Below are 14,267 nucleotides of genomic sequence, written 5' to 3'. Positions count from 1 at the left end.
GAGTCACACAAATACACTGGATTGAAATTGAATAGAATTTAATTAAATGTATTTATCTTATAGAAATGTAAAATATTTATATTTTAAGGTTGTCATTTTAGGTGAATATGGTAGACACTTTTTTTATCTCCATTTTGTAGATTAACATACTGAATGCATGAGAAGTTGGAAAACTTGCCGACAGTCATACAGACGAAGGTGGAAAAGCAGGTATCGAACGAAGGAGCTCTGGATCTGCTCTTAATCTCAATGTACTGCCGCTGAGGCTAAGACTGAGGGAGACGATAAGACATGTCCATGGAGAGTATATTTGGTAATTTAGACTTGACTTTAGTAATAGTGACAAAAAGGTGTCAGAGTTTCCATGCTTAACCAAACAAAATGAAAGCATTAAAAAAATGTGAGTTTTTCCCAACTGTTCATCATTGGGCCTGACATTTCTTCACCTACAGCAAATACATCATGCAGTAAAGTCCTCTGTATTGTACATCCCGTAGACACTGAGCGTAAATTACTAGCAGAGAAACATAAGGAGAGTCAGAGGAGTCATCCAACAATGTGTAAGCTACATGTTAAAACATAAAAACAAAACCACGTAAACACATTTGGTCATAGTGGCAAAATGTAAAGTACCAGTTACAGGTGGACCAACAGCGCCTGTGCATGGAGCCCGGATTACTTCTTACATGTTTCCATTTTGTCGTGACCAAATCTTCACGGAAAGACATGAAAAGGGCATCACATTTAAATACTCTCACCTTTGAGGCAAGAAATCTTAGATGTAAGAAGAAATTATAATTTTGTTGAATCACAAAACATTACATAGGTCAAAACTACCCATGTGAGAAAGTTCAGTCTTTGATATAAGTTAAAACTGAAATAAAAAAAGGAAACGATGGTGCTAAAACAATTTTTTATTTAAAATTTTTTATTTTAAAACCTATCACAAAACAATAAGCATTTAAGTAGCAAGGCCCACCAGAGTGTTGGCAATATCAACCACTAATTTATAGAAGACACTGCATGTGAATTAGTTTGCTATCTCTAATAGTCACTGTTGATCTTAATCTGGCTTTGATACCACGCTTTTCAAATAGAATATCTCAAAACTTTACATGAAATTAAATAAAATTCAGTAATGAAAAACCAGACAATAGCAACTTTCATCCTCTTGGGACTGACGGATGACCCTCAACTTCAGGTTCCAATTTTTATTTTTCTATTTCTCACTTACACGTTGAGTATAACTGGGAATCTGACCATCATATCCCTCACTTTAGTGGACTCCCACCTTAAAACACCCATGTACTTTTTCCTACAGAATTTTGCCTTGTTAGAAATCTCATTTACATCTGCTTGCATCCCTAGATATTTGTACAACATAGCAACAGGTGACAGATCAATTACATATAATGCTTGTGTTGTTCAATTGTTTGTTACTGACGTCTTTGGAGTAACTGAATTTTTTCTGTTAGCTGTGATGTCCTATGACCGCTATGTGGCCATCTGCAAACCCTTGCATTATGTGACCATCATGAGCAGCAGAGTCTGCAAGAGCCTTGTCCTCTGTTGTTGGACGGCTGGCTTATTGATCATACTCCCACCATTTACTTTGTTCCTAAATTTGAAATTCTGTGATTTAAATGCCATTGATTATTTTGTCTGTGATGTATCTCCTTTGTTGAAGATTTCATGCTCAGACACATGGCTCATCGAGCAGCTGGTTATTGTCTGTGCTGTGCTGACCTTCATTCTCACCCTTGTGTGTGTTGTTTTGTCCTACATTTACATCACTAAGACCATTCTAAGATTGCCCTCTGCCCAACAGAGGAAAAGGGCCTTTTCCACCTGTTCTTCCCATATGATTGTGGTTTCACTCACTTACGGAAGCTGTATTTTCATCTATATCAAACCTTCAGCCAAGGAGTCAGTGACTATTAACAAGGGTGTGACACTGCTAATGACATCCATCGCTCCTATGTTGAACCCATTCATTTACACTCTGAGAAACAAACAAGTGAGACAAGCTTTCCGTGACTCATTCAAAAATATTGCGTTGGTCTCAAACAAGTAAGAGAATGTTCAAATATATATACTATATCAAGCTAAGCATAAATCATTACGCTACAGCCGAAGCCAGTTTGGCTCAGTGGTAGAGCGTAGGTCTGCGGACTGAAGGGTCCCGGGTTCGATTCCGGTCAAGGGCATGTATGTTGGTTGCGGGCACATCCCCGGTAGGGGGTGTGCAGGAGGCAGTTGGTCGATGTTTCTCTCTCATCGACGTTTCTAGCTCTCTATCTCTCTCCCTTCCTCTCTGTAAAAAATCAATAAAATATATTTTTTAAAAATCATTACGCTACAAATCTGTTTGTCTCTTTTTGATCCCTATTCACACGAACTTTCTCAAACACTAATTGCACCCAGAATGAACGCCCTCCACCATGTGGGTTCATTCCTTTAATCCTCCTGCAAGCAAACCTCTTTCAGGGTAAGATTCCAATCAGAAGAGATGATAATAATTCTCTAGTGAATATTAGCCTAATGTTACTTATAATCTATAAAGTTGAAATAAAGAAAACTAAAACAAATACAAATCAAACAAGGAAATAAACATTTGTTGTTCTTTATTTTCTTCGACTTGAAAGAAAACAATTGATTTAAACTGTTCTTCCAGTCCTCCCATCAAAATGTTGCTTACCCTTTGAGACAGCATGGAGGGACCTGGAGAGTGTTATGCTAAGCAAAATAACCCAGTCAGAGAAAGACAAGTGTCACATGATCTCACTTATATGTGGCATCAAAGAACAAAATAAACTGATGAACTAAAATAGATCCAGAGGCATAGAAACATGGAACAAACTGATCAATCTCAGAAGGAAGGTGGGGGTGGTGGGAAGGAAGAGGTTAACCAAAGAATTTATATGCAGATATGCATAACCCATGGACACAGACAATAGAGAGGTGAAGGCCCAAGGTAAAGGGTGGGGGCAGAATGGAAGAGGTCATTTGGGGGAGAGGTATGTCTATATAACTTTCTCATTTTTCTTCTTCTTCTTCTTCTTCTTCTTCTTCTTCTTCTTCTTCTTCTTCTTCTTCTTCTTCTTCTTCTTCTTCTTAATTACTCTCTGTGGGAAGCACCGAATTTGGTTGCGAAGTTTGTAAGAAGGACTCTTCAAAAGGGCAGGAGCCTCCAGGGGGAGCTGGCCAAAGGTAGCTGCCCCTGCCTTGACTTTTCCACACAAATCTGAGCCCCTGGGTGTTTTACTGGAATCTTTATATTTAGTCTTGGATGATCTTGCTTAAAAGACACTGCAAGCGCATGTGTTCTCTCAAGGATGCTTACCTTACTGATAGTATCCAATAGTTAATTTTAGTTCAAGTTGTTGTTCTAATAAAAGCCTGAGGAGGCAGGCAAATGGGGCTGTTTGATTCCTATAGCCAAGCAGTCCCTTAGCCCTCTATTTCACAGAAACATGTGTCAGAGTAATCATTCATCTGTAGCTCAGGGTCTGCTAATCAGCACTGGCAAGTGGTGCCCCATGTAAGGAGCAATGCAATGACACATGGCAGAAACCTCGAAAATGAAGAGTAAGAAAGCGAAAGTAACTGCTCAGTAAGTCATTGGAGCCTGCTTGGGATTTCCAAGTTCTATGGCAGTGGTCAGCAAACTGCGGCTCACAGGTCACATGTGGCTCTTTGGCCCCTTGAGTGTGGCTCTTTCACAAAATACCACTTCTGGGTGCTCAGATACAGTGCGATTGAAACTTCATGGCTCATGTGCAGCAGCTCTCAAAAGAAATTTTAATCTTTGTACTGTTGATAATGAGTTTGACTAATAAGTTTGACTCTGCTGACTAATGAATTTGCCAGCCACTGTTCTAGGGGATTGTTTCTCAGCTAAGGTTTCACAATGGGACAAGAACTATTCACAGAAAACAGCAATATATCACAGTGCTTAAATAGTTATTAAAAGCAGGTGATGCCACTGTCATAGAACAATTAATGAGCCTGTTACAGACTCTTATCATTTATAATACTTGGTTCCCTGATGCTAGATCTTAATCTCTGGGAACAAGTGGGCAAGAATTAAAGGGAAATCAGGGTCAGGAAAAATGCGTGCCCTTGTTATCATTAATTTTGTGGGCTCTCCTTCTAGCTGCACTATGCCCACTTTATTTTGTTTCTTTTGATTTTTCCTGCCTGTACTTCTATAAATCGAGATACTTTATGAAGTAATGCAAATGACATGGAATCTTGTCCTTTCGGCAAAACACAATATTCCAGAATAACAATTAGAGCTATAAATGAAAGCACAATATAGTTATTATTATTTCCCAAAGCTTCCCATGTAGGTTAAGCAGAAAAATTTCCTTCATGGGAGATAAAACAAACACTTGAGGTATTCTAGAGCCTATTGGAATGATCTAAAGCCAATTCTAGGTCAAGAAAAAATTCTTAAAATTCAAACCTTGAGAAGATAATCAAATACATTAGATTAAAAGATTATATATTATTATTATTAAACAGTATTAAGTAATTTATTCATTTAAATTAATCAAGTTCTTGATTAACATAATATAATCATTTTAATTATCCTATATAATAAAACCCTAATATGCAAATCAGCCAAATGGTCACTATTACAGTCATTGACCACCAGGGGGAAGACCTTCAATGTAGGAGCTGCCCCCTGGTGGTCAGGGCACTCCCATAGGGGGAGTGCCCCTCAGCCATAAGCTGTGCTCATGGCTGGTGAGTGCAGCAGCTATGGTGGAATCCTCTCCTGCTTCTGCTGCAGGTGAACAGTAAGGTCCAGTCTGCAATAGGGATGTCCAACTGCTGGCTCAGAACCGCTCTCTGGGGAGCGAGCCTAAGCTGGCAGTCGGACATCCCCCCAGGGGTCCTGGACTGTGAGAGGGCTCAGGGGCAGAACTGAGGGGACCTCCCCCACCCCCCAGTGCATGAAATTTTGTGCACCGGGCCTCTATTTTGTGTGTGTGTGTGTGTGTGTGTGTGTATATATATATATATATATATATATATATATATATATATATATATATATATAGAACCTTTCTCTCAGCAGGCAGTCTGGCTTATAGCAATCTGACTAATGCTACTGTGTCTCCCATCCCTCTGTGTAAGCAAAATAAGCAGTGGGACTCTCTGCTGAAGCATTCCATTGGGAAGTCAAGAAAATCATGCTCATTAGGCAGTCCTAGGGGACCAACAAGTTATAGATTAGAGCCCACACGCTCATTTGCAAGCCAACCACACTGACATTCTGGTACACCGGGCATCAAACACTAGTTACATCAGTACGCAGGAATGCCTATAGTTTGGACTGAGGGAGGGGTGAGTCCCCCACGACCTCAGGTACTAGACTTGCCAATCCAGTAAACTTTATGGAGATGAGGCCATGTTTTCAGCCCTTTGAAACTGTGGCACGGTGACTACTAGAACTCCTCTGCCCACTATAGTATGAATTTTGCTGATAATCATACTGACAATAGCCTGATTTGCACCATTCACCCCTCTGGCTTTGTTATGGGCCCCAATCTACTAATAAACCATAGTTCATTTTTTCTAGTACAGGTTGGAGAGGGAGCTTATTTTGCATCCTATATTACCACCCAAAATATTGCCTCATTGAACATCAGCACTATTATGTTACTTAAGAGACAAGCAGAAGTCCTAATACCTGTATCCCAGACCAGTGCCACCATTCCTGAGTGGGGCCCTCCTTTCACATGGCAAAATCTTGGTCTGTTTGGGCCTGATAAACACTGCTAGTTTCACCCTTATTAATCCCTGAGAATTGGCCCCACCACAGAGTGTCCATGGGCACACAATGGGTGGCAGTTGACAATGGTGTACCCTGACACTGTTTCTGAAGGGCCTCAATACCAGAACTGCCACAGAGTTTGAATCTGCATCAATCTGATAAACACCTGTCACCCCTACCTGGTAACTCACTGAGAGCTTTCTTCAAGTAACACATGTGCTGCCAGAGGATGTAGGCAAACCTTGAGGACGGTTGGGCATTTTGCTGACCTGCCCCTGGAATTGGTGCTAGTGAAAACCAGCCTTTGTGCTCTACAGGCCCCTTCCATGCACACCAACAGCCCTCAAAGGCAGCTACAACTGGTGCTCTGTACTCCAAATAGGTAGTTCAGGGCCTATCACTTACTGCCAATGCCTGACATTTATAGGCACTGGATCCTCTCCCAAAAGTCCCCAGAACCAATATAACCAGTGGTTCAGGCCACATCAGAGCATGCCCCAATTTAGCTTGACAACAGGCACATACAAAAAGATCTTGGCTGACAACAGCAAATTCAGCTTTGTGGAGCCAACCCCCACATAACAGCTTATACATTACTCTGGGGTTGCTGCTCATTGCCAGCTGCAGGGGCACCCCCACCCACAGAGCCATTAGTACTCAACTACCACAGGATGACTTACATAACCCACACAAGCCACATTCCTAGAGCAACTAGCTAGGCGACCAAGGAGACCATGCCTCTGAGCCCCAAAGTCTTTGTATAACCTATAGCATAAGGTTATACAAAAACATAGCAAATATACCTAATTCACAGAAACAAATACAAAGAGGCAGCCAAAATGGGGAGATAAAAGAAAAATAAACAAATGGTATTACATCAAACTAAAAAGTTCTGCACAGCAAAGAAAATCATCGACAAAACGAAAAAGTAACCTACTGAATGGGAGACAAGATTCGCCAATGATATGTCCACTAGGAATTAATATTCAAAATTTATAAAGAACTCATACTACTCAATACCAAAAAAGAATCCAATTTTAAAATTAGCAGAGGGACTGAATTATACACTTTCTAAAAAGGACAGACAGATAACCAAGAGACATGAAATGATGTTCAACATCACTAATTGTCAAAAAAAAAAAAAAAAAAGGCAAATTAAAACCACAATGAGATATCACCTCACACCTGTCAGAACGGGTATCATCAATAAACACACACATGGTGAGGATGTGGAGAAAAGAGAACCTTTGTGCACTGTTGGTGGTAGTGCAGATTGGTACGGCCACTATGAAAAACAGTATGGAGTTTCCTCAAAAAATTAAAAATGGATCTGCCTTAGCACTCAGTGATTCCACTTCTGGAGATTTATCCAAAGAAACACAAAACACTGCTTCAAAAGCATATATGCACCCCTAATTTCATTTCAGCATGTTTACAATGGCCAACCTATGGAAACAACCCAAGTGCCTATCCATAGATGAATGGATTAAAAATTAGTGGTGCATATATGCAAGGAAATATTACTCAGCCATTAAAAAAAAGAATGAAATCTTTCTATCTGCAACAGCATGATAGACCTATAGAGTATTATGCTCACTTAAATGTCAGTCAGAAAAAAAAGACAAATAACATATGATTTCACTTACATGTAGAATCTAAAGAACAAAATAAATAAACAAATAAAATTGAAATACACTATAGACACAGAGTGAACTTGTGGTTGCTAGAGGCAGGAGAGCTGCAGGACCAGATGAAAGAAGTGAAGGATTAAGAAGCACAAATGAGTAGTAACAAAATTGTAATGGGGTCATAAGCAAAGCATAAGAAATATAGTCAACAGCATTGCCATAACTATGTATGATGCCAGTGGGATATTGGAAATATCAAGGGGAACACTATGTGAAATATTTGATTGTCTAACCAGTACACCTAAAACCAACACAAAGTAAAACTGCAAGAAAAAAATAATAATAATAAAATAAAATATACTTTTAAAATTATGGAAAATTCTAATCAGAAAATCTCAAATTTCTGACTATTTGAAAATTGGATATCCATCCAAATTCATCCATGTGGGAATGAGGGACTGAGCGCTGCCATCTTTGAGGGCGTGGCAGTCAATTAGCATACTCCCTCCTTATTGGCTGTGGGCACAGCCATCTTTATGGCGGCGTGAAAGTCAATTAGCATGTTCCCTCTTTATTAGATAAGATGGTTCTAATTTTTCCACATCTTAACAACACTTACTACCTTTTGTTTATTAAGCATTTTTTGTGAGTTTGTTTTTTATACTAACCATCCTAACATGTGTGAGGTGATATTGTGTTTTGACTTGCAATTCCTGATAATTAGTGTTGATTATCTTTTCATACAACTCTTGGTACACTGCTTTGAGATATGTCAACTGAAGTCCTTTGCCCACTTATGAATCAAGTTATTTGCTTTTATTATTATTGAGTTGTAGGAGTTTCTTTTATATTTTGGGTATTAACTGCTTATCAGATATATGATATATAAGTATTTTCTTCCATTCAGTAAGTTGACTTATAATTTATATTGATGTTTTACTTTGCTATGCAAAGCTTTTGTAATTTGATGTAGTCCCATTTGTCTATTTTTGCTTAACTGCCTGTGCTTTTAGTGTCATATCCAAGATATTTTCATCAATATCCATGTAAAGAAATTTGTAGTAGTTTTATGGTTTCAAGTCTTATATTGTCTTTAATCCATTCTAAGTTAATTTTTGTGGATGATCTGACATAAGAGCCAAATTTCATTCTTGTTCAAGTGGATAAACAGCTTTCCCAACACTATTTTTCCTTTCTTGTTTATTAGCACCCTTGTCAAAGATCAGTTGACCACATACATATTCATGAATTTATTTCTGGGCTTTCTATTCTGTTCCATTTGTCTAGATGTCTGTCTTTATGCTGGTTCCATATTGTTTTGATTACTGTCACTTTATCATATGTTTTTAAATCAGTAAGTATGATGTTTCCAGTTTTTTTTATTCTTTCTCAAGATTGCTTTGGCTTGCCTGGCTTGTATTGCTCAGTGGTTGAGCATCAACTCATAAACCAGGAGGTCATAATTCAATTCCGGGTCAGGGCACATGTCCAGTCCCTCTCATCATTGATTATTCTATATCTCCCTCTCTCTTTTCCTCTCTCTGATATCAATAAAAACATTTTTAAAAAAACAAATTGCTTTAACTATTCAGGGCCTTTTGTGTTCCTTATGAATTTTAGGATTGTTTTTCTATTTCAGTAAAATAAAATGGCATTGGGATTATTTTTATATTTTTATTGATTTCAGAAAGGAATGGAAAGGGAAAGAGAGAGAGATAGAAACATCAATAATGAGGGAGAATCATTGATTGGCTGCCTCTTTCATGCCCCTACTGGGGATTGAGCCCACAACCCATGTGCCCTGAGCAGGAATTGAACTGTCACCCACTGGTTCATAAGTCAATGCTCCACACTGAGCCACCACTACCAGTGGCATTGGGATTTTGGTGGGGATTACATTGGATCTATTGAGCACTTCAGGTAATATAGGTATTTTACAATATTATATCTTCCAATTTATGAACATGGATGTCTTCCCATTTGATTGTGTCTTCTTTCATTTCTCCATTAGTTTTTATGGATCTCAATGTACAAGTCTTTCACTGTCACTTTCTCCTATTTTATTCTTATTGATGATATTGTGCATGGAACTGTTATCTTAATTTCCATTTCAGATAGCTCATTGTTTGTATCTAAAAATGTAACTGATTTTTGCATATTACCTTTCACCCTGTAACTTTACTGAATCTGTTTATTAGTTCCAACAGATTTTAGTGGAGTCTTCAGGGTTTGCTACATATAAGATCAAGTCATCTACATACAGATAATTTTACTTCATTTCCTGTTTTTATACCTTTTATATCTTTTTCTTATCTGATTCCACTACTATTTTGAACAGAACTGACTACAGTAGATATCTTTGTCTTGTTCCTGATAATAGAGGAAAATATTTTCATTTTTTACTATTGAGGATGATGTTAGCTATGGGCTTCACACATTGCCTTTGTTTTGTAAGATAACTTCCTTCCATTCACACTTAATGCAATTTTTATGTCTAAATTTAAATCTTTCACCTAGCTAATTGTCTTCTATTTGTACCATCTGTAACTACTTCCCAGTTTTCTCTGTTTTATACTTACTATTAGATTAAGTGGATTTTTTTATACTTTGATTTTATACCTTATTTACTTTCCCACTACTGCTGTAACAAATAACACAATTAGTGACTTAAAACAACAGAAATTTATTATCTAACTATTCTTCAGATTAGAAGTCCAATATGAATCTCATTGGGTTAAAAATCAAGGTGTCCCTTCCTGGTGGCTCCAGCAGGGAATCCAATTCCTTGAATCCAACTTCTAGTGGCTGCTCCCATGGTTTAACTAACTAAAGGATCCCTTCTTCCGTCTTCAAAGTCAGCAACATTATATCTTTCTGCACTTTTTTCACTAGTCAAATATCCCTGTGAGTCTCTTTTTTTATGCCTCCCTCTTCCACTTAAGATCCTTGTTATTGCTTTGAGCCCACCTAGATAATCCAGGATAAATTCTCTCTCTGAAAGGCAGGTGTTTAGCAACCTTAATTCCATCTGTAACTTTAATTTTCCTTTGAAATTTTAAGATAATGTTCGTAGATTTTTGGATTAGGATATGGACATCTTTTAGGGGCAGAGGAAAGAGGAAGATATTATTCTGACTACCATATCTCTTTTGATGGGTTACTAGTTATAATCTTTTGTTTGGTTATTTGAGTAGTTAATTTATGATTTATAGTGTACATCTTCAGTTTGCCACAGTTTACCTTCACATAACAGCATATCATTTTACAGGCATTATAATAACCTAACAACATAATTCTGTTTCTCCCAATTTATCATTTGTGTTATTCCTGTTATGTATTTTACATTATTACTAGTAAGTTTATGAGCAATCACCTTTTTAAAGTTTAAATAATAAAAATACTATATTTATCCATTTGTTACTATTTCTGGTGCTCTTCATTCCTCTGTGCAGATCTATATTCCCATCTATATCACTTTCCTGTTAGTAACATGGTATTTTCACTATAATATTCATTGGGTTGTACACTTGAGATTTGTGTCTTCCTTGTTATGTATATTTTAATTTAATTTTACAATTAAATTTAATATGATAGTTAGAAATACATAATAGGAAAATGTAGGTAATTCATGAACTAGGATTGTGTATATAAAAGGACATATTACATTTCAGAGGGATTATAGATAATATATACAAGTCTCAAAATGTGAACATATTTTAACTGAAATTCCACTTCTAGAAATTTGGATTTTCATAAATATATTTTTATAACAATGCTTCTTGTTACATTTTTTTCATAATATTTAAAAATGAGAAAATCATTTATTTGTTGATAGGAAAATTTCAATATTTAAAAGTTGTACAATCATACAAAGACATTTATAAAGACATTTTAATAATAAAGAAAATTACCATTCAGTTTTCAAATTTAGAATGATCTGATAATATAATGGAATAGTTAAAAGACATGAACAATCAAAATGATTATGTATATTCATAAATTCTTCATAAATATAAGAACTTGTCATTTTGTTAAGAAAAATTATAAGTTATAAAATGTAAAATAGATTTCAATACTTATTATTCTTATAAACACAGAAATATCTGAGATTGAAACATTAAATTGATTATATATATTTATATTCATTATAATACCTATATAAATATGTTGGTCATGTATTCTATATTTTAATAAAAATACAGAAATATATGAGATTGAACCATATGAAATTTTTTTGAGCCTTATGAAGTTCTTATGGTTAACCATTTTCTCCTTTAAGAAGAAGCAGTTGCATATTTTAATTTGTTCATATAAAGCACTGTTATATTTATCAAAAATTATTTTAAATATATATTCAAAAATAGTAAATAAATATATTAACTTACAAGTATTTATTATCTGCATTTTTACTTTTTAAGTATATACAGCAAAAAATAATAAGAAAATAATATTTTATTATTATTTAGCTGCTGTAAACAATAACAACAAAATAAAGAGAAGTCAGTCTGGTTCTGAACTAATTTTCACTGTTTTGAAGTAGACTGTTATTATGTGTAATATCATTGTTGAATTTTCATGTCTCTGAGGAACTGTCCCCACTGTTACATCTTTCAGGATTCTTGCTCGTGACTTACACAAGGGATACATTAGTAATTTTTATTCTGAGACACCAACAACCCTTTTGTTTATATACTTAGTTTTAGTCTTGTCAACATCTTTAAAAAAAAAAAAGGCATTCTATAAAATTAGATTGATGAGAATTATCAACTCTCCCAACCAAAGAGAATTCCTCATAGTCTGGAAGCTTTTGAATAGTATTTTATTTTCAAGTGGTGAGAACTAGAAGATAGTTACCATTAAAAAATGATAAGATCTCAGTGCGAAAATATTTGCAATGTTGGGGGGGGGAAATTCACAGTAGGCTATCACAGAGCACCCGTGAATATGATTGTGAGCTCATGAATAAGAGGGGCTGCAAATAAACATATAAACCTATGTTAACATTTTCCTCTTTGTCTTTTTAACCTTCAGGGATATTATGGTAGATCCATCAGCTGAAGCTATTACTGGCACTCAGAAAAGTAAGTATGATGTTTGGATTTCACTTATTTTTCCTTTTAAGATATCTAGATGACAATTTCCGCTGAGTGACAGATTTGATTCAGTTCCTCCAATATTGTGATAAGAATACTATTAAAAAATTGTAAAAACAGTCATAAATTCTTTATTGATTGAAATGTTTTCATCACAGGTGCATGATATTTTTGTATATTGTTTACCAAAATAGTATAATTTCATTACATAGATGAGGATATGATATATATAGACATAGATAGAGATGGTATAAAATGTATTTAATGACATAACCTAACATTGATTTATTTAGAGACCCATGAACTCTTTTAAAATGGAAAAAAAAATCTTTGAAAGCCAATAGAGTAAATACAATTTAATCTGTCACAATTGTTATATTTCAGTATACAATATTTCTGGATATAAGTATATAATATTTCAGGGTAAAGTATTTTCCCAAACATTGCCTTATAATAAGGTTGAAAATAAAAGAGAGTAAAGAGAAAGGAAAAGAAAAATTTGTTAGATATTTCCCAGGTCAATTAGGGCTGAAAACATCCTATTTAATAAAAGCCTAATATGCAAATCAACGGGATGGCAGAACCACCAGTGGAATGACTGTTCACTATAATACACACTGACCACCAGGGGGCAGACACTCAATGCAGGAGCTGCCCCCAGCCCACAGGCCCCCACCAGCAGTGGTGGCAGGCAAGGCTGGTGAGTGGGTGGCACCAGGCCAGCCAAGGTGGGTGCCAGCAGGGGCCCCCAATCATCCCTCTGGTCCCCCTGCAGATCGACCCTAATCTCCAGCCAGGCCTAGGGACCCTACTCATGCATGAATTTCATGCACCGGACCTCTAGTTACCACGTAATTCTCTAGAAACTTCTAGACTGAGAATAGGATGATGGATGAATGTGGGCGGATTGTAAAGTTAGTGCTTTTACGTATATCACACAGAGAGGCCTGGTGAGTGTGACAGCTCAGCAGAAAACTGTGGCTCTAGGTCTGTTCTCCTTCCCTAACATGACAGCAGTTTATCTATTGAAACTGGACACAGAGTGGAATTGACAGAGCCAATATCAATAGAAAGGGAATGTTTTAAAACAACCAATTAAAACCATTAACATGACAAACTAAACGGGGTCCCCAGGGAAATTTTCTTTAAACTCAACAAATTAAGAAAGCTGTGACCCCCTAGAGATACTTACTCAAGACTGAAATTTTTTATTAGCTGTTTGCTAATTTGTTTTGTTTTATGTAAACGTTTCATGCACAGAATGAATAGGTAAGCATTTTATGGGGGATTTCAGAACCACTCACAATTCCTATACCAAAGTACCAATACTCTTTAAAACTTTTTTTAAGAAATAGCATGCAATTTAATTTTTGGAAGCAAAATCAAACTTTCATATCATAGAGTTGAAATATAATACTGATAAAAATATAAAAATGTCAATTTTACAACCTTCAAAAGTTTCTTAAAAATAAATACATTCCTGTCCTAGAAATTCCACAGATATTGTTATGACATGTGTGAAATGTTTGAACAAGGATGCTGTTGAAAAATGTCATATAATTTTAGAAGCAAAAACAAAAAGAAATCTAGAAATTATAATTAGTCATGATTTAAAAATGAGATATATTACCACATTAAAATGGAGAATTCTTGTGAAAAAACCACAAAGTCTTAACCTGGGGATGAGTTTTAAAATAGGATGATAAATATACACAGAGCCCGAAATTAAATATATCCATACTCTTATTATTGAGATATAAA

The 14,267-nt window shown here is 36.0% G+C and overlaps 1 protein-coding gene across 1 annotated transcript; it reads left to right on the top strand.

Annotated features, from left to right (window-relative positions):
* Window positions 1-1,138: 1,138 nt before the first annotated feature.
* LOC311618765 (olfactory receptor 6C2-like) lies at window positions 1,139-2,074 on the top strand (the record flags this gene model as incomplete). The annotated part of the gene is made up of 1 exon (XM_084876346.1): window positions 1,139-2,074. One exon carries the CDS (start codon window positions 1,139-1,141, stop codon window positions 2,072-2,074), a length of 936 nt encoding a protein of 311 aa, XP_084732472.1.
* Between the last annotated feature and the right edge of the window lie 12,193 nt (window positions 2,075-14,267).

This window comes from Pipistrellus hanaki, assembly GCF_964339955.1.
Source record: "Pipistrellus hanaki genome assembly, chromosome: 3".
NCBI classification, from domain to species: domain Eukaryota; kingdom Metazoa; phylum Chordata; class Mammalia; order Chiroptera; family Vespertilionidae; genus Pipistrellus; species Pipistrellus hanaki.
The sequence above is the reverse complement of the archived record's forward strand: the minus strand, read 5'-3'. Positions and strand labels throughout refer to the sequence as shown.